Raw genomic sequence first — 21,856 nt, forward strand, 5'->3', positions numbered from 1 at the left:
TTTGTACTCTCTAGCCAGGCTTTTCCTTGGAAATGGACACATTTTTACATTGTCACTGGCATTGTAGGTATATCTTATCCAATTTCATTGCCATATGATGTTAGGCAAGTAAAGAAAAGTAAATGAGTAGTTTTGCATTCTTTTGCTATACCTGGAATTATACTGGGAAAAGAAAGCATTAAAGGCAATAATACAGTGTAAATCAGTGATGGAATCACAGGCATCTTTTAGAACAAAGTTGGGGAATCTGCTATTGTGCTGCCACAGTGAGTTTCTCTTCATGCTTGTTTTCTTCTTGAGATTTGACTAAATAAATAAAAACCAGGAAGCTAACAATAATTCTAAATCTTAATAGCCCCTTCCTTTGACTGTTCCTAACATCATCTTACCTAAGGGTCAATCCTAAATCATTAATTGTAGTTAAATGTAGAATGAACCAACAGAAGCTGCTCAGTGGTATGACTTGGCTGTGTTTGTGTTGAATGTTAGTGTTTCAAGATTCAAAGCTAGTAGTGTGAAATCTTACATAAGCCTTTTTCTGCATGCTGTACAGATATCTAAAACATATTGAAATTTCTTTCTTGTAATGTGCTGGAAAAAATTAATAGAAATGAATGTTGATATAGATTATCTTACCTTTTAAATGGAAGAACCCATTAAATCTAGACATCTCTGCAACTGATACATTTCACTAAAGAGGATGTATATATGTCTCCTACCTGAAGGTAGCCATAACGACAATTTTTATTAAGTATGAAATTACTACATATGGTGGAGGTGTTATGCTAAAAAAACCAATTAAATTAACAGTCATCTTAGCAAAGACAACTGTCAATATCTCCTTAAGAGTCTTCAGAATCTCGGGCTTTTTTACTAGGCATCAACTAGTCTTGAATAGCCCAATCATTAAGAAACTGAGATGACAACGAGTCCTGTCTGCTCAAGAGTATTCACTCAAGCCAGAACCTCTTGGTTCCCAGGAGGTAACTCTGTGGTTGATCTAGGTCTGCTCTGCCTGCCTTCAGCTTCCATCCCTGGGTGTGTACATCGAGCCTTTCCTTTGCATTGGTGGTTGTGTTTATGTAATTTTGGATTATATTTACAGTTCACTGAGTTGCTGCAGCTGAAAAGTGCCCCAAGGCAGAGGTGGCAGCTCAGGCTTAAACTGGTTTCTTGCTGCTGTGGACCTGCACCTTGCAATTCCTTTCTAGAGAAGTTCAGCTCTTCAGGAAGGAAGTTTAAAATATTCTAATCTGAGATTGCATCAGTTGTAGTTGATTAAGTAATAGGCACACATTGGCAAAACATTGGATAAGGTTTGGGTAGTAGATTCATCAAAACAAAAAAGAAGTGCTATGTGATTCTTCAAACTATGGGAAAAATACACATTTTGACATAATATACCTCCCTCTTTTAAATCATTTTCCATGTAGGTATCAAAGTGAAGATCTTCCAGGGATGACGTGTTAGACTGGATAAAATATATTCAGAGTGGACAGGGTGCTTAAAGGCGTTAAATCTTAACAGAGATTGTACTAATACAAATTGCAGAGAGAAGCAGTGTACAGCTGAACAAATCAGCGCATATGGGAACTGATATATATTAGTTTGGAGTGAAAGCTGAATTTTCAGTGTGTTAGCTCTCTCCTTTTATAGTGAATCCATTTTATCACATTTTGAAGGTGACAGGGTTTTGCATCTTTTTCAAGTAAATTAGAATACTAACAGACACCACTTTACCAAGTCAAGACGTTGCTGTGGCTGGAAGAAAGGCAGTAATAAGTAAGACAGGCAATTAAAAATCGTACCATTCCTAAGTAAATTCTGTATAGGCTAATAATTCAAGATGGTGAAGAGAACAGCAGATAAAGCATCTCGGGTATCAAATATGCCAGCCTGGCACAGCATTCAAAAGCACTGACACGTATTTGGCTGACCTTTTGTTTATTTTCTGGGAACATCACCTTGGAGAATAAAACTGAAATTTCTGTGGAGATTATTTCTAGAGTAATTTCATCGTATATCATAGTATGAATTTTACATATATGTTTAAAGAAAAGTAAATGTAGTGAAATCAACAGGCTTTTTCCCTCGCACCTGTCTTATAGACTAAGTTGAAACCCTTTGTGTAGAATTCAGGCTCAGAATGCATAGAGTAACTTGGAAGTGACCCTGCCAAATAAATTACTTTTTAATAGAATTTTTCATGCATTTCTTGTGTACTTTTGTTTCATTTGGCATTATTGTTTTTATATACTAGCTCATAAATGTGGGTTTATAACCGATATTTGTACTTTTATGCTATTTTGAATCCTGCAGCTTTATTTGGAATATTACTGTCTTTTTTGTATAGTTAGTGTTGTCTAATGAACTTATAAATACTTCATTCTACTAGAATTTTAATAATGCCATCTGTTCACTTGATGGGAAATGGCAAAGCACATTGAGGCAAGTGCCTTTTTTTTTTTTCTTGACAGCTGTATTTTTAAAGCTTAAGATTAAAGTTTCCAGCTTTTTCTTTAACAGTGGCAGTGAACAATATTGCAAACAAAAGGACATGTTTTGGCACAAATCTCACTTTGTGAATTATGTGTATGATTTTCTATAGATGAAGTTTGTTTTTTTGATCAGTAATAAACAGTATTATTTTTTCTTTTGAGTAGAACTTGTTTTCTACCATGGCAGAAAGTAAAGTAATCCTAGAGAGGTTAGAAAAGTACATCCCAGTAGCATATGATGTCCTTGTCCAAGCTTCTTACTCATCTGGCATCTGTGTCCCTCTCTCCCTGCATCTCTTCCTTTTGAAACTCTGTTTGAAGCTCTTTTCTTTGGCTCTTTCTACTTTCAGTCTTGCTTTATTTAATTATGTCAATGTTTGTCTTTTGAACCGCCATCTTATTATGTAGTTATCAGGCTGTTCTCTGTGGTGTACTCTTTTGTAACTTAATCTTTAATTTAGGTGTCAAAACAAGTGGCCTGATGTTTAGAAATTGTCAAGTCCCTAGTAGAGGACTTGCAGTAGGGGACTAATTTATCCCTTAACGAATTAGTGCTGCTGGCCATTTATTGCTTGTGAAAATCAGATGGCCTTATAAGTATGCCTACGTGGATGTGAGACCCAAACAGATTAACTAACACAGCTCTTGTGTTCCTTAACAGAGTAGGTGCAGATTATAAAGAAAGCTTCTAAGGAGCGGTTGTGTCACGGGCTTGTTTTCCAGATTCCTCTTCAATGTAGTTGTGTCATACTTGCTTATGTAAGAAACTCATATTGGTGTTGCCAGAACTATATGGCAGGCCTGATGGAGGAAGTTGAGAACGATGCTTTAACTGACAAAATATGAGACTCCTCAATTATGACTGTTTCAAAACTAGTTTGAAGGCATGGGGGGGAAGGGACTTAGATTATGAATTACCCTTTTCATACTTGCAGGAATAGATCTCTCACTTGGTTGCCTGCTCTCAGTGTGTGATCATTAGTAATTCTCTTAGACTGACAATTTGGGAGATAGACACAGCTCCTTATCCCAGCAGGTGGCAACTTCAGCCATGCTGAAGAGGTACGGTTGGCTCTGGTTCCCTTTATTCCACTGACAGAAGTGGTACTTCCACTTGCTTTTACTGCTGTGTTAGATATAGTTTATTAGCTTCCCAGCTGATTTCTTTACATATTTCCTGAGTTCTTAGTATTTCAATTAATTTACCATCTGCACTGGATTTTGTTAGTTAAAAAAGCACATGAAAGTAATTTTGTCTTGCATGAACCATCCAGTTCTTCATTCACTCTAGGCTTATACATCTGTGTTTGCAGTTTTCTTTTGGATATTTATACAGTTCCCCCTCCCCCCCCACCCTTGTTCCTTGTTATCTATCTATCAGGTGGGCTGTGAGCAGAGAATTCCTTCTGAAACTGCCAGTGTAATCTGTTCTCTGTATGGGTGTGTGTCTGAGTTTGCCTTGCAGCCTCTAAAAATGGGATACTTTCTGTCACCAAGTCTTTCGTATGTTCCAAACTGCAGAGGTACTGTGATTTACATGTCTTGCTTATGGTTGAATGTTTTGGTCAGCTAGATCCTTCTGACGGGGCAGCAACCTGTGCCTGAGAGTACCCCTGGTCCCCTGTTGGAAGCCTGTGTCAAAGTTTCTGTATTACAGTTGGTATGCAGTAGATTTGATAGTGTAGTGGAGCATGAGGATGCACTGGTAGGTATATTCAGAAATGAGAAGGTCTTCGGTCCACTAACAACTGGGTTCTGCCAGATTTTTATGGAATTTTTGTGGAATCTCTTAAAGATCCACTGTGGATAAAAGGACTGAGTAATCTGGAGGCTGATGTGCCAAGGTATTTAATGACTATAACTTCTGATGTATGTGGACTGTTAGGTGCCACAACTTTGCAATGTCTTCTGGTGCTAAAGTGTCTGACGTTGGCTGTCACAGTGTGTCCCTGAGGTTTACACAAGACCAGCTGGAGGTATATAAACAGAGTTTCATTTGAAACATTCTTGTTTTCAGCCAGGAACAACTGGTATGTGTCACTTTTTTTATATTACATCTTACTAAGCTCACTGTCCAATATTACAGGCTTCATCAATCATTTCACATGTTAAATCAGAGATTCATTATGTAGTGGAGAGCCTTCAGATGATCCTATAGAGTCACAAGTGGCTGAGTCCCCACAACTTAGTGAATTATCATTCTCACTTGAGCCGTGGTAAATCATCATGCCTACTCATAGCTGGGTTACTGAACTTCCTTTCCTTTCAAGGAACTGGGAACCTGACTTGTTTAGACTTTTGGAAATCGTAGTGCATGTATTGCTGCCTGAAAATTTTTCTAAGTCTGGCCTAGTATCTTTACTACTGTACCTGCTACTAGGCAGAGTTAAAATTTTGCATTTGTTGAAATGTTGGTATAAGAATACTGAACTCTGTAACATGTTTTGGATTCTTTTTGTTGTTGTTGTTGTGCAGCAGCCAAAAAGATAAATTTTGTTGTTGTTTTTTCCTGTATAGTTCCTGTGGATTATAATTATCTGTCATTATAAGTCTTCTTATTGTAAAACTGTCTAGTTTAGAAATTCAGATGATACCGTCTTTATCTTTCACAGAAAGCTAGCTATAATTTTGTAGTTACATATTCTGTTCCTTGACATTCACTGAAGTTATAATTATATATTTTTATTTTTTTTCAAACAATCTCCTCCTTGCAAGCAAAATGTTTCAGTCATGGTAGTGGTATGGATAAGTAGTAAATAGTTCTATTTTCTCTTGGTTTCAGTCTATTTTTTGTGTTAGTGTAACATGCAATTTTGCAGACTCCAATGTCCTGAATTATCTGCACATCATTATTCTGTAACACTCAACACACAGTAGCTGAGAGCTTGATTATGATTACAAACAAATCAGCTGAAATATCCTAAAAGCAAAAAGGCTTTATTTGTAAATTTTATTCTGTTACTTTTTCTTCTTCAGTATTATCCAACATTTTCTCAGTTTTTCAGTTTTCAGTCTCCAGGGTAAAATAAATAAAATGCATCTCTAATACAAATGTATGTCCATTGGAGTTAAAGTAGGGTTTCTTCAGAGGGATTGAAACGATTCCCCTGACGTAAATGGTTTACATCGGATCACTACACCCTCCCATGTGGTAACCTATCATCTCAAGCTCTAATGATCCTTTACCCTTGTTGACGTTAGCAAACTTTTCCTCTGGGGCATTTTCTTTTGTTTCATTTGTCAGCTGGTCTAAAGAGAAGAAAACTGCTCAGTCTTGATTTTTCTGCAGATGTTGAGGATTTTACTGCAAAGTTCAGTAACACAACATTTGTTTTCAATGTAGTCAGAGACACAGAAATCAGAAAATCAGGCAGGCAGCAAAGCTTCTTGTTCTGCTTTAGGGTCTCTATAGCAGATAAACAGTAGAATTTGAAAATTTTAAACAACTTCATACGAATGTGATAGCTTATAGTTTTATTACATGGACATGTTTTTCCCTTAAAAGATCCTATGTTTCTGAACAGAAAGAGGTGAGAATACAGTAAACAAAAAGGTAGGGATGAGAACAATATACAAAGAATTAAAGAGAGAAAGCATAGTAAAAATCTTGGTATCTGATGCTTTTTTTCCCCAAGGTAAGTGTAACATTACATTTAAGTGTAAGATTATTATATTCTCTCGCTGTCACTGAGCCATATGCAGTATTTCCTGCTCCAGAGGCTGAGAACCTGCTGAAATTTCTTGGCCTGTTTGGGCCAACAAAGCTTTCAAGCCTCACTCTGTGCCAGGGACTGGAACTTCATGGCACGGAGCTGTGTGCGTTCTGCGATCCGTCCCCTGCTGCGTCGGGCTGAGGGTGGAGGATAGGCAAGCTGTATACAGATGTTGGGGAAGGAGGAGGAAGTGCCTTTCCTTAAAATCCTCCAGACAGTTTATCAGTCAGAAAGAGGGATTCATGGACTAGGAATGAACAAGCCAAACCCAAGAGGCTCAGCAGGGTCCAAAAAGCATGCATAATAATGTGTGTTTGTAAAATATCCAAATGTCTTGCAATGGACAAGATCCAGTGTGGCTTTCTCAGGTTGTTGGAGCTTTGTAGGACCTGCTTTGAGTAGTGTTCTTTTTTAATGATCTCCTTCAGCCCTGGATCACTATACATAATAGGCATACCATGACATTTAATACATAAAAGCATTTCTGGTTTCCAGTGCAAGCTGTAGCAGTCCTATTGATTTCAATGGCATTGCTTAAAGGTGTACGTCTCAGTATTTGAACCAACAGCGATGTAATTTTTTCCCTCTCATTGAAAACACCTTCTGAACACAATAAAACTCCAACCTTTGTGCAGTGTGTTTGAAACACATTAAAAAGTGAAGGAACAGCTCTATTCAGCAGTGAGAGAACCACTTAGTAGTGTAATGCTGTTTCTGAAATCCATCAGTTACAGTAAGCTATAAGGATACCTTATACCTGGCAACCAGCAGGGTTCTGGGACCAAAAACCAGGAGAAAATCAAGTCTGATTTATCAAGAGTGATACTGAAATTGTATTACTCTACTGGGTGAGAGACTTGCTTCACCAAATACATTTGCAAGACCTGTAATCAACTTCAAAGAAAGCTGCCTACAACAGGTAGTGCAGTGAATGCCAAACAGGATTCAGTGTCAGGAAAGGAAAGTGGTAGATAGAGGCAAAAAGAGGTAGGTGTATATGGTAAGTATGAAACAAAATTGTAAGCCCATTGTCTAGTGGCTGTATTCCAGTAATAAACAATGGTGATTGCACCTCATTGACTGATAAGATAGATGAGGTAACCCATTTAATGCTCCCTTCATTCAACAGTCACGTTGAGTAGGATATGAAGTCATAGGCTAATTACCATAAAACATGGTGAAGTATGTTCACTGCTGGAAACCATTAAGTTTCTTCCTGGTGGTCAGAGACCAGGTTCTAACATGATTTTTGCTGAGTTGATTTCAATTGGAGAGACTTTTACGGATTTTTATGAAACTTGGAGCTGATGTGTTGATGGTATTATTCCACAAGTTCAGAGGCACATCCATTGTCCCGCTATTTAAACAGAAGTGAGAAGATAAGTCTATGTTAATTATAAAACAATTTTCTGGATCATAGTTTTGTGGAAATACCCTGTTTATGTTAGCCTAAATTATAACATCAAGTATACAGTTGAGAATTTTCCATCTGTGGATACAGAAAGGGCGAAGCCTATATCAATAAGCTTTGTACTGCTAAGCAATTTCAGAAACGAGGAAAATTTGGATCCTCTGTGTGCCTTTCTGTTCTTACCATGGGCTGGTGATACTTTCAGAAAGTCCCTTTTGGAAATTTTCTGGCTGTCCTGCAAAATTGCTCCAGAAGTTCCATCTGTTTTGTGAGGACTAAGACCACAGAAAACAATAAACTTCCAAACACTTAAGTGTGTCTAACGAAGTCAAACATGCTGTCTCCTGGCTCCTATTTTGTGTAGGGCTCTATTTGCTTATATGCAAAGGAATGTACAAAAATTTTAGGACACCTGGCAGACAATATGGTTCTGTGCTGACCATCTTCAATGAAGTCTTGGTTCAGGACTTATTTTCTGATCCGTTACTTTGTTGTTTAAGAAGAGGAAGAATTAAGTATCCTTTGTCAGGAACTTTTAAAAATGTGGATCTTACTGTTGTAAAAAAAGCTAGAATTCATGTTTTCTCCTCTTGAAGGAAAGAAACCTACTGTGCCACCAGGGATCAATACTAATGAATATTCCTTTTCAATGTCTAAGTCTGTCTAAAAAAACTGTCTCAGTTAGTTTTCTATGAAGTAATGTTACAAGTGCTTCTGAATTGTGAAATAAATCCAGACAGTTGAAAGTCAGGAGAGCTGCTCAGGTGCTCTCAGTGAAATTGTGCATTAAGAAGTAAGAACATTTTTGAGTGGCGGCTTAAGCATTTCCATTACATACGTGTGATAGTTGCCACTTTAGGAAGCTCGTCCTCAGCTAAGGTGTCTTTGAAAGATCTTACAAATTGAGTGGAAGCATAGGCTGCCAGATGCAAGGTGTCTAAAATAAGGATGCAGAGCGTCTCAAGCAAGGATGCAAACTGCAATTAGACTGACCAACTCATCTGATTGATGCCATTCTACTACAGAAATAAATTAAACATGGTAAACTTTTATCTCATGGTGGTGAGATCAGTCTTTAACCAGTCCATACATATTGATGTGGAATTTGTATTGATATGTGTGTGTATGACACTTAAGGGAGAAATAAAAGCAAAGATATTTATGCTGGTCTAATTGCATTCCAAACAACTTGTGTTTTATTAGCCTAAAGCAAATTTTTAAAAGAAAAATTATTAGGTCAATCTGACATCTGCTGTGTGGGGAAACATTCCTTGGGAAACTGTGACTGTACAGCTATCTGGGATCTCATAAACAGAATTAATCCTAAGCATTTGTTTGCTGTCATCAACAATGGTGGGCCAGCAGCAGTATTTAAGTACGCAGTGCAGAAAACTGCATAAGACCAGGGAGAAAGCACAATACTATTTTTCCAAAAGAGTTCTTCTGATAAAACTAACTAGGGATTAGAATTATTGCTTCCTTGATAAATGCATCAGAATATCATATCACAGATGCTGAAAGCTTGCTTTGCATCACAGTTGTCTTTGTGACTACTCTGGCTTAGCATCTTGGAATTGTCGGAAGATCACTTTAAAAACAAAACAAAACAAAACACCCAGATGTGTAGAAGACAAGTATGAAAAGAGATTCTTTTTTTTTGAATATGTGAAGTAAAATATTATTTTTCCTATTAAATTAACTATTACACATTTTAACACCTCTTCACCCCCCACCTAAAAGAGAACCCCAAATTATACTAAACCTGGCCTTGTGTAAATTGTGCCAAATACCAAACCTGGCCTCATTTATGCTGTGCCAAATGGAAAATCCTCTGTAGAGTATTTTTTCCTGTTGGTTCCTTTTCTTGTTGTCTGCTTCTTCCTATCTTGCTTGCCTTGGTTTTGTATGGAAACTTTTCCAGATGGATGTTGTCTTTAATTATCATACTAGTTATTATGTATATCTGTCGTGTGCTGTGCAGTTGTTGATTAGAATTGTATAGGTAGTAAAGTTGAGGTTATTAAGGTTTGTCAGTTTTTAATTTTTTTTAAAAACCCAAATCTTATCATGGAACATTTCTCATTCTTCAGTGCCTCCTCCTGATGTCACTAACCTCTGAAGAGAGCTATTTAAATAGTAATGTTTGCAAAGGTGTCAAGATAAAACCAAATGTAACTGTATTCTTGTGGTCTAGAATAGTTAACCTGGTTTTGAAAGTTTAGAAAGTGAACCATATTCTGTACATTTGGAGGACTGAACCAGCTCACAGAGGGGTAGAACATTATTGCTGGTGCAAGGGTTTTGGTCTCGTGTATGGAGGTGGGGAAGCCCTTGAAATCTAGTCCAGTTCCCCACAGTTTTCTGTTTGTTTGTTTGTTGGTTTTTGTTTTTGTTTTTTTTTTTTAGTTGTGGTATGTGTGTGCTTATGCTCAAATTAAGAAGACATGAACAACAAACACAGTTTATAGCACCAGCTAAATCAGGACATTCTGCTAGATTTACTGATGAATGCCTAGTGCCTCTGGAGGGCAAAATTACCTCTTGCTCAGCTTATGTTCTCTTCTGAGCTGCTCCCATCGCACTGCTGTTGACTACCTATCTCACTGTGCATCAGGTGACGTTGAGAATCATGATGTTAAAAATACAGCTTGATACAGCCTCGACTGAGCAGTGCAGCCAAGTTAACATATGCGTGTAGAGTGACTACTTTTCAAGAATTCATCACTTTATTTTTGAAATTAAGAACGGCGTTGGCATATTCAGAGTGCTAGAACAAAATCACACATTTTTCTTGTACTACTCTGTTTTAATAATTATCTCGGGTATCACAAAAAATACACGTTATCCTCCTAAATTCTGCGGACAGCAATACTACCAGCAAATGGGATTGAGAGAGTGACAGTTATTCAGGTGCATTGGTTGATTGTGTGTGATGTTTAAAGAAGTGAGCTCCAGCTGAAAAGTTTCTAGTGACTGGAGCATTAGTGTGATCTCTTTCACAAACACTTGCTTTCTCCCAGGGTATTTATTTCCCTCAGTGCAGATGCTAATAAGCATTTTCTCCTGTGGATGAAACCACAGCAAGGTGGTGCCAGCAGTGAGGTATACGTGTTACTTGGCGTGCACCTGGACCATAAAGACTGCATCTCCAGAAAAGCATTTTGATTCACTTCAGGTCACGTTTCTTCCTTTACTCTTGAGGGGCAGGGTGAGGGTGGTGGTGTCTTGTTAGGCTTTTCATTTATTTTAATAGGGAGAATTATTTTCTAGTTCATTGTGTAGTAATTTCACCTAGATGTATTAGAGTATTCCATGCTGTTTTTTCCCTCTCCCCTTCATCTTTTGCTTTCCTTCTTCCCCTAAAAAATCTTCCATTTTTCGCACCAGTACATAATCCCTGAATTGCAAACCTTATCTGTGGATTTTTAATACCAAACCTCCCAAACACTTTGTTTATTCTCAAAAAATGGCATATTGATTATATCTATTTTTTTATTACGAAAAAGTATTTGCTCTAATAATTGTTCCATAAAATGTATCTTTATTGAATTCCATAGGTATTATTTTTTCCCTTCCTGATCTGTTAGCATATTTCTTTTAATTTTCTCACAGAAAGAAATAAGTTTTTTGATATAATGACCATCTGTCCATTTTCATGTCTTTTACCCAGCAAAAATGGAACTAGACCTGGATGGAGTTTTCATATGTTACCTTTATGCAATTACTTAATGAAAGAATGATTCCTTTAATCTAAATAAATATAAATATTATAAGTACAGGAATTATTCTTTGTTATAAGTAAGGGAATTAACAATGAATTGCAAGGCGGGAGTGACACCTGTGTATCTCATGTACAAATTAAAGCACAGTGTTATATATGTGTGGGAAGTTTCATGTTGGGTTGGTGGCATTTGTAACATCCTGCTCAGACTATGAAATTGCATTGTCAAGGATCTCAGAGAATTGGAAGTGCTTAACTGGTCTTTCTGATATTGGAGGACTGAAAATTTTTATGGTGGCTCAAATAGAGATTACGTAAACTTTTATACTGTTTAGTAAGCTTTAGATTTGGTGCATTTAATCTATCCTCTGTCTATCATTGGAAACTGCAGCGGCAGTTACATCTCACAATAGTGTGAAAGCCGTAAGATTGTGGTGGTCATTTTTACTAGGTATATTACAATAAATTCATTTTGTTCCAGTAGAGGAAGATTACTATTATGATTTACCCATGCTGTTCAGCATACATGTGCATGATTTTGTTAAGTGGATACATACAGGGTTGAAGATAATTTTGGTTTTGGTGGGGTTTTTTTAGGGTATGAAGTTATTCAGGGTGCTAAAAGTACAAAGTAACAGAGATAAAACAGCTGACAAAGTTAATACTGATAAATACTGGCTACTTTACATGGGGGCGGATGTTTCTAATTTTACATATACAGTAGTGGGCTCTTAATTAGTTGTTAGTGTTCTGGAGAGAGATATTGGTATTACAATGTATAAACGTTTGAAAATATTAGCCCAGTGTTCAGGAACCATCAAGATACAGGTAAAATGTTTGGAATTATTCTTTTCAAATAGAGAGAAAACCCCTAAATCATCCCTGTGTCATCCTGTATGTCCCCATTATGTTTTCCGGAGCTGCTGTATTGCCTGTAGTTCTGGACTTTCCATCCCAGAAGGATGCAGTGGGATAGAGGTAGTAGGAGCAGTGATAGCACCCAGCAGTGCTGAGCGGCTTGCTTGGCACCAGCAGCAAATCAGACCAGACCTCTCAAGCCAGGAAAGGTTTTGATGGGGCGTGATGCAGAGAAAAGCTTGTTTGACAGATTTGTAGAGTCACAGGCTCCATAGATAAGGTGAACAGACAGCATGAGATGAAGTTTGCAATGTGCACATTCAAAAGAAAAGAGAGACAGCTTTTCTCATAGTAAGTGTTTAAACCATGAAACTTGGAGAGTGGTGTGAATGCTGAGGGATGGTGGCTCAGGTTGGGAAAAACAACAATCACAAAACAACAAAACCTGACATCCCTCCTGCTGCCTGAAAGTGTGAGGATGAAAACCTCATCCTAGTCTTTTAAACAGAAAAATGTCACCACTGGTTCAAGAAATGTTTGATCAGTTGGTTACTGAAAACTGAGCGTATGCTCCACAGAAAGCATCATTATGTCATCACTGTTTTCTGCTGTTCACATCTGCTGCTGCTCCCTGTCAGACATCAGGTAGTGGCGGAGATGGATTTTGATTCTAGCTTTGGCTGGTCTCGTAACTGGTGTGTAGATTCATCTGGTCAAGGAAGATAACATCACTGAAGATTGCAGAGTATGTTATACATTGCATTGCAAACAACAGAACTACCTTAAACAGCTCATTTAAGTTTATGTCTGTGTTCTGCATGTGTAAATTACTGCTATATGATTTGATTTGGGGGTAAGAGAAGACTAATACTCACTTATAGTTGTGAAATACATAATTTTACTTGGTATCACTCAGTTTTGAGGAGAAATCTGTATTATGTAGGGTTCTTTCATTGGAAATTTGAATTTTTTTTCTAGACATTCTTGAATTAATTTTCTAGACTTTTTTCTAGGTTTATTGTTTAAAAGTTCATCTTAAATGGCAAGATATGAAGAGCCTATGCTGGTAATAACCTTGAAATACCAGTGAATGTGCTATTCTCAAGGGGCACCTTAAGATCTCTCCTTCACCTGGGGATGATTTTGGAGAAAATATGGTGTATCTGCTATTAAGCAGCCTAGGTGATACTATGTTTGACAGACATCCGAAAATCCACTCCAATAAAGATGTATCAAAATACATGTATTCTGTGAGATTAAATCTATTTGGTGACTTAAAATTGTATTTCCAAAGCATAGCAATTTGATTCCTAGCATCAAATAAAAGGTTACAAATAGTTCCCTTCATGTTTTCAGAAGCTAGCCAACTGGAAGTTTGTAAAGGTGTGCTTAAACTGTTTTTGGTGTGGTTGAACTGGAAGTTGGAAACTCTTCCTATGGCAGATGCGTTCTTACTATGTAACTGCTTTCCCTTTATTTTCCGAAATACCTTAGTGTTTTAGCTAGTGCTCTGGTATTGTATCTGTGTTTATCTTTACATATTTACATTACAAAAAATGCATGATAGTCTGCTTGTATTTGAAAGCACAAAACATGATAGTGTTTGTGTGTGTGTGTGTGTGTATATATATATATATATATATATATATAAAACCTGTAATCTATGTGCTTTTATTGTGTTATGCCAGATCACATTGGTGATACTCTTCTATTCTTATAGTCACAAGGCTTTTTTTCCACATGCAAAGAGGTCAACAGGAATAGCATCTTTGATCTTCAGAACAGAAAGTCTAAGCCTACTCACTCTCTTGCACATGTGGGATGTTGGTGGCATGTGTTTGGTAGCAAAAGGCCTTTACTTCTCCGACTGTGCCATACTGAGTTGGAATGTAAATGTAGAAGAATGGTACAAGACTTGTTGGTTTAGCTGGCCTGTGAGTTGACTTAAGAAATGTGGGAAATTTTGTGTTCTTATTAAGTCAGGACAGAATTCCTGAATACTTTACCCTAATTTAAATTCATTTTTAGATTTAGAAGCGTAAAGATTGCAGCTGCACACCGGTCTCAGGATATTTCAATTACTTTATTGAACCATGTTAGAAAAGTTTTATACAAAGGTGCAAAAATTGTTTGATGTGTGGCATCTTGTTCTTCATTCAGCCTGGAAACTTCCTTGAGTGCCTAATTGTTTGTTTTGTTTTCTCTTAGATGAATCGACTCCTAAAGAAGTCAGCAGGGTAAGTGCCGCTCTCTATCCTCTCTGTAAAGAAGTGTAGTCTCTGAGGCCCACTGTTCACTTGAGATGATTTTTGTGCAGTCTCTGATCAAGATCCGACTCTATTCCCTGGACGCAGTAGGTCTCCAGAGAAAAGAAATTGGTGTACTGACTGATTAGAGAACAGTTAATAAGTAAAGTAAACATTAAGAACACTTGATTGGCTGTAAATAAATTAAAAGGTATTTTGCATTAACAAATTTAGAGTTCTCACTGTTATTTTCATGATGTAGTTTTAAAAAGTTACTTCACGGAAACCAGGGAAATCATGGGACTTTGAGCATAACGGCAGACTATTTAATCAGTGTTACTGCCTTGAGAGATGGCAAGCATAAGAGGAAACAAGGGAAGGAATATGCCTGATCTAATAACTCCCTTTGAGATGTGCTGTGGTACAGATAAGCTAAATTCTTTAATCTGAAAAGTTTTGCAGTGTACTGTATGAAATGTAACGTAAAATCTTAAAAAAACCCCACATGTGTAGTAATGAATTCGCAACTCTAACCTTACCTCTGATTGACACTGTCCTGCAGAATGCCAATCTATCGTGGAGGACTAGTTAGGGGGATCAGTGAGAAACTAGTGCCTTTGCTGGGAGTGACAAAAGATCAGTACAGGACAATCTGTTGCCCTTAGATGTGTCCAGTCAGCCTGAAGCACCCAAATGTTATTTCAAATAAGATGAGGGAGCCACTTAGAGCTTTCTGAGGTGAAATTGCAGTCCTGTTGCCCAGCTCTTCTTCAGTGTCTTGTGTAAAGTATTGCATGTTCCCAGGAGAAACACAGTATCATTAGACACATATTAAAAATAACACTAATTGAAAGGGTGCAAAAGCTGGTTGGGTGGTCTTGCTCTCAGTGGAAGTCCTTTGGAAAATACTAGGGTAAGGAAGGGGTGGAAACAGGCTGGCAGTGGAAACCTCAGCTGGGTAACCCTGAGAGCAAGGGGCTGGCAGAAAGGGGAACTGAAATTCACCTCTTAGGAGACAATGAAAAAGAGATTAAATGATGTCTAAAATGAGTTTATTAAAGCAGATGTTCTCTGTATACATGATATGCTCAGGATGTATAAGGGTGTTGAGAATTTAGGTAAAAATTAGTATGTTTTAGTAATTTATTAATTGTTAACACGGTTTTTGGTCATCCCTTATTATTCAACAGGTATAACAAAAGATTATGGTTATTAGTATATCTTACATATTGTTTTGATTTCAAAGTAAGTAAATATCTGCCTAAAAATCTCAGAAGTAGTACTCATTTATGTGGAAGAAAATTCCTTTTAATTGTCATGAATTTGGTAATCAGATTCATGTTTTACCTAAAACTCTATAAAATGAGTTACAAATCCTATCTAGGTTACCACATTTGAGCTGTTTAAGGCGCAAAAAAAGCAAGTTCTGGAGCCCAGAACGCGCCTGAGTCTGCCCTGCCCAGCGACCCCCCCATCTCTGAGGCATGCTGGTCCCAGCCATCTCAGCCCCTCAGTCACATACAGTGACTTGGAGTTATCCTGAAAATGGATGGGCTGTCACGTGAAGTCCTGGAGTCAGCCGAACGCAGATGATACTTCAGAAGTTCTTAAGTAAACGTTGTCCCCCTTGGGTATTTTTAGCTATCAGTCATTGTGCACTTTGTGTGTATACCGTGTTACACTACTGGGTTTTTTATTTAAAGTAAAATATTTGAGGGCTCTTGGTAATGCACCTTACTACAAATGAAGATGTTTGTAAGTTTGTAGTATTTTTGAATAACGCCATACATAACAATATAGACCCTTGTAGTACAACCTCTTTCCTCAGCAGCAGCAGCTCAAACAAATGCCAGTTTAATTAAAATCTGAACATAAATGGGAATTTAAATTAGGAAAGTTCTGCACGTGAGTAATGTTTCTCAGACAAAACGACATATTCATGCTGACTGAAGAATTATGAGTTTTAAAGTCATTAAGTGTTACATTTTTAATTCCTGAAAATGTCTGCAAGAAGGAGCTTATATCATAGGGAAGCAAAAGTGAGAGGAAATTTATTGCAGAATTAAATCACTAACAGGTTTAAAATGTTGTATTAACTAGGAACCAAAGTAGAAATATGCCGATAAAATGTATTTTTCACCACTGATTTCCGCCCCACCCCCACCCCCACCCCCCCATTTTTCAATGTTGGGCAGAGTGAAAACATTAAAACATTCATAGTCATATGCTGTGACAACTTTTTTCAATCCTCTCCTTTTTTTGTTGTGCTTATGCAGGACAAAAAATTTAAATTGAAGATATTTTTTGTTAAATATATTTAACCCCTTTCTCCCCCTAAAAAACCTCACCTTTTTTCTTTATAAACATACACATTTCTGTATGTTCGGGGGGCTCTAAATACTGAACTTGTCATTCATTTGCCTTTTTTTCTTTTTATCAGCAAAATGCAGTGGGATGAATGTTGTCCAGATTTCTGGGTTAAAAAAAAAAACAAACAAACCAAAAACAAAACCAAACTTTTAGCTCTTGAATTATTGGAAGGAAATTCCAGTATTTTCAAGGGTTTGTATTGCAGTTCAGTGCTTTGAAAACAGAGGAAGTTCTGAAAAACGCTGTTGTATAGGGAACTGCATTTTTAATCTTTTGCCATTTTTAGCAGCTTAGTAGAAAAATGAAGCTAAAGTAGCAATCTTAGCTATCAGCATTACGTTGCATGGTTTTGAAACAAGGAGTAGATGAAACCTTCCACATATTTTAAATTTTGAGATTTGTATAATAGAAAAGAAGCTTTTAAAAATGTTTTGTTTTTAAACCCAGTCTACTCATGGCAATTTTAGTCAATGTTTTGGTGTTTAGTTGTTTAGTTATTCCACTGGCCTGATGCAGTAGCTGTTGGATGGGGGGTGGGGAAGATTTCCCGATTCCTGCAGACTGCTTTTGGCATAAGAACAACTCTGATTATAAAATATCTCATGAGTTTCTGTGACCAAACAGTGAACCTGTGAACTTTTTTCTGCATGCTAGATTCCAGTGTTTATGAAATATATGTAACTGGGGACCGAACCTCCTCTTCACATGATGTAGAATTGGGAACATCCTTGGAAATACTGAGTTTCTTCTGCTTACTTATTGTGCAGATGTGTGTTGGCTGATCCCATCCATCCTAGCTACAGAAATGGTTTTCTGGGCAGAGGGATTTCAGAAAGAAAACCAGATATTGAACTGTTTGATGAAGAAAACTTAAGCTGAATTTTTTACTTTGAGCTGTTTTACCCACAAAAGAAACACAAGTAGAGGAGTGTGAGTTTGAGCACCAAGTGCGTATGTATTCATGCATATCTAGGCTAAAGAGATATTTCTTTGACAGTACTAGTGAAAACAGTGTGCATTGGAATAAAGAAGTGTTAGTATGAGCACTAAGTGTGTACGTATTCATGTACATCTAGGCTAAAGAGATATTTCTTTGACAGTACTAGTGAAAACAGTGTGCATTGGAAACATGTTATTCTTTTCAGTTGGCAAAAATAACCCCATTCCTACGTGAACTATAGCCAGGATTTTGTTCTACGTGCTGCTAAGTTTCCCGTGATCACTGTGTGCTCTTTTGTACCTCAGATTCTGAAGTTTAAACAGAAATACTTAATGTTCCTGATACGATCATAGCAAAATTAGCTGTTGTTCATTTTGCCTAATGACTTTCCATTCCATGTTTACTTGAACGGCCCTTCCAGTGAAGCTGCCTTTGGCAAGTACCTTTGCTTTGTAAACTCCGGTGATGCCAACAGCAATTCACTTTGCAGAAGTTTACCATATAAACACCAGAAAATTATTACCTAGCAAGTGACTAGCTCATTTATAGTACTTTATTCTTGGAAACAGGAGTAATACTTTAATCCTCTCCTTTCCCCTTTTTGGACTTCAGCTTTTGGCAGCTGCCTTGGCACCAGCTAGCACCCAGCACAGTATGTCACTGACAGTTACAGAATTAGCAAGTGTGTTTTCAGTAAACAGTTGCAGTAATTGCATGTATCTTCACTATGCAACTGGTAATAAAAGTTTGAGCTTTTTATGACACATTGGCAAAACAATCTCATTCTTTGTAGTATTTCCTTATTAAAGATGGAATTTAAATGTTTTTGCACAGTCCCAGAACTGAAGACTGTGACAAATTAATCAAAAAGTTAGGGGAACTAGAGCAAACATATGTATTTAGCCTTTAGAAGTGATGCAAATGGCATTGCACCCATTGTCACAAGAAGATGATGCTTGTATAAGCTGATTTCTTTATAAAGAAAATCTTGTGGATACGGTGGTAGTGATAAGCAACAGTGGTAGGAAAATGAGGAAGTTTATTTTTAATTTTGTACATGATGTCTTTAGAGTTCTTGCAAGTCAAGTATTAGGAAGGAATGTGATTTTATAAAAAGCTTTTTAAAGAGAGGAGCAGTATCCAGCCTTGTCAAGTTAAAATGAAGCTCGTTATGCTGTTTTATTATATAATCTGGAGAGGTGATATAATTGAGATATTCATGCAGTTTTATGAGCCTTACAGTTAATAACAGCTTATGTGGTTACTTCTATATGACCATAACGTTCTTTTCTCGTAAGCCAAGGCTTTGCTTTTTATTAAGTATTTTTCCTATTACTAGTGAAGCAGTTTATTTCAGTGTTACCATTTGACAAGAGGGAAGGAGCTGATGGAAAGATTAGAATTGGATGTCAGTGGATGGGGGCTATTTGGCAGGAAGCTTCTTCTAGGGAAGGTGTTCACCATCTCTCCAAGACTTGGAAATCAGCTACGTAAACAGATTGGGAAAGACATGCCTTCAAAATTAGTGAACCTTTGCTACGTGGAGTGAAAGAGATGGTTTTCATCTTTTGACATCATAGGGCCCGTCCTGCCAAATGTCATCTCATATTTTCCCTTCTTTGCTTTTGTCGTGAACAATGCTTGATGTGTGAACAAACAATTCATAAATACCTGTGTACCGTGCTGCAATGCTAAACTTTATTTACTGAGCAAGTTCTAACCCATGTCCTCTCCAGTCAAAACAAGAAGAACAGACGTCAGACAAATGCTTGTGGAAGCAGTTTTCTCTGAGGCTATGTACAAGCATTAAAATTAATCACCTCAGCTAAGTCTGCTCTTTATAGCTTCTCGCTTTCCAGTGTCCAAGTTTAAATAAAACTGGTTACTCCAGCCAACCCCAGTTACCTTTTCTGATTATTTGGAGCAGAGATACCTTTTTTCTGAGTTTCCTCTCCAAGCTCACTGCTCCTCTGAAAGCCATCTCTGCACTGTAAGCTTGCTCGCCACATTCCCTCTACTTTTTCAGTCTAAGCATTTGACATCCTTCAGCTCAGCATTTCCACCTTGAAGCAAGCAAACAGTTCTATTCCTTTTCTCTAGGTTTGGGGTTTGTTTTGGGTTTTTGTTGGGGTTTTTTTGATTGGTTTTGTTTTGTTTGTTTTTTTGTGGATCTTTTTTTTGCTTTTTCTGGAATGAAGTCCAGATCCATACTTTTGGTTCTTCGTATGTGCAGTTTAGATGTGCTTCACTGTTATTAGGACACAGTTGCCTCTTCGTTATCTGTGCTCAAAAATGTGAGACAACGGTTTCTATGCAAGATGCAAACTAGCCATCATTGCAGCTAAACAATACAAGATATTGCAGCCAGTGGAAGTGCCAGGCCTAGAGAAGGTAGCAGTACATGTAAACATACATATCAAACATGTACAGAGCCCAAGTTATGTACACATGAAAGTGAAAAGTGACCCAAATAAAAGTTGGTGTCCTTTTCCCAATTTTATTATTGGTTTAATTAAATACTTCGGCTTTTTTTCTACCAGCATTTCTCTTTTTATACCCATTGGTCATCAGAAATGCAGTAACATTACTATAACTAAAATACAACAATTTCTTGCATTTAAAGAAGTAGGTGACTTTCAGGTGAAACAGGTCTGGCTTTTTTGGTTTCTAAATGGGATGTCTGAATACTCATTATGGTAAAGTGTAGTGACACATGGAATGCACGTTCTAGGTACTTTTAAATATGACATCTCTTAAAAGGCTCCTTTTGCCTGCAACAGGCTGGATTTGATCGCCAATATGTTCCTCTCTAGTTATGCATTACTTTGCAGGGGGGAGGGAAAAAACCCCATAGAGAGAGGACAGGATATTTTTCAGTTTAAAAACCTGCTTATTATGTGGGCAAATAAAGTTATGGTGCAAAAAATCTTAAAGGAAATATACTATTTCTTTAAAAGAGATACAGTAATTGAGTATTGATGATCCTCCCAGAAAATAAATTATAGAGGCAACCAGAAAATTATATAGAGTGAGTCTTGTAAATCAGGGTGGTAACTGGTGATCTGGGTTTTTCATAATGCTCTATTTCAACAAAAGGCATCAAACAATTTTGTTTGTTTATTTTTGTGACTGCAATGCTTGTTTTTAAGTAGTACAAAAGTGTTGCTGTTGGAAATTATTCCTTTATAAAGCAGGTATCAATGGCATTGAATATATATAACATCCCTAAGTAAGACCAGTCATTTTATACCTCTGGTCTAGTATGAGCATACCTAGCATGAAATAGTTTAGATTGACATCTCAATCAAATGACAAGCAAATGTTCAGACCATTAAGACTGCAAACAAATGCAGTCTTTTTTTTATTATTATTTGACCTTTTTTTAGCTCATCTTTGAATTTGTTCCCGATGATTCTTGTTGCCAACTGTAGTTTTAAGGGAAAGAAAACTTGTGTTGGCTGGAAGTTTATCGGAAGATTTGGGTCATTTTGGGTTTAGCAGCTTGCTGATGTTCTGTAGTATACTTCATAGAGAAGAAAGCAGAAGACTGAAGAAGTCTGGGTGCAGGTTGTCTTCACATTTCTGATCTCATGATTTTATTTGTGGTGAAATCCAGTCCCTGTCAAAAAGACATTGTTTTGTATAAAGTGCTGCACAGAGTCACTTGGATTCATTACATGCAAGTCTTGATGCTGTCAACAGATTAATTTAGGTGGTTTGACAAAGCATTAGCTGGTTATCTGAAATACTACTTGATGTAACAAAAGAGAGAATAGGTATTTTTAACTCCTGTGTCTATATGCAATCTGTGTGGCCTATGTACATCCTTTGTTCTTAGTGATTTAGCACCCTTCAAAAACTGAGGCTCCTTACAAGAGCCGCTGTTTGTCTGAATGGATCCTAATCCTTGTCCAGGAATTGCTTCTTACCTGAACTGCTGGGTTAGCCTTTTTTTTTTTTTTTTTTTTAAGAATGTCATTGTCATTTTGATCTTACGAAGCTTTTTTGTCCTTAGGTTTTTGAGGCTGTTTTTTTTTGGTGGTGGTTGTTGTTTTGTTTTATTGGTTTGGGTTTTTTTTTGCCTGCTTACATGTCTCAT

The 21,856-nt window shown here is 37.2% G+C and overlaps 1 protein-coding gene across 1 annotated transcript in view; it reads left to right on the forward strand.

The window, feature by feature from the left end:
• The window catches only part of PDE10A (phosphodiesterase 10A), a 194,757-nt gene that overhangs the window by 100,495 nt on the left and 72,406 nt on the right, over positions 1 to 21,856 (forward strand). Inside the window, exon 3 of the mRNA XM_040598856.1 lies at positions 14,410 to 14,438. Within this exon, the coding sequence (XP_040454790.1) occupies positions 14,410 to 14,438 (29 nt within the window). The remainder of the gene's footprint in view (positions 1 to 14,409; positions 14,439 to 21,856) is intronic.

The sequence above is a fragment of the Falco naumanni genome, chromosome 6 (genome assembly GCF_017639655.2).
Source record: "Falco naumanni isolate bFalNau1 chromosome 6, bFalNau1.pat, whole genome shotgun sequence".
NCBI classification, from domain to species: Eukaryota; Metazoa; Chordata; class Aves; order Falconiformes; family Falconidae; genus Falco; species Falco naumanni.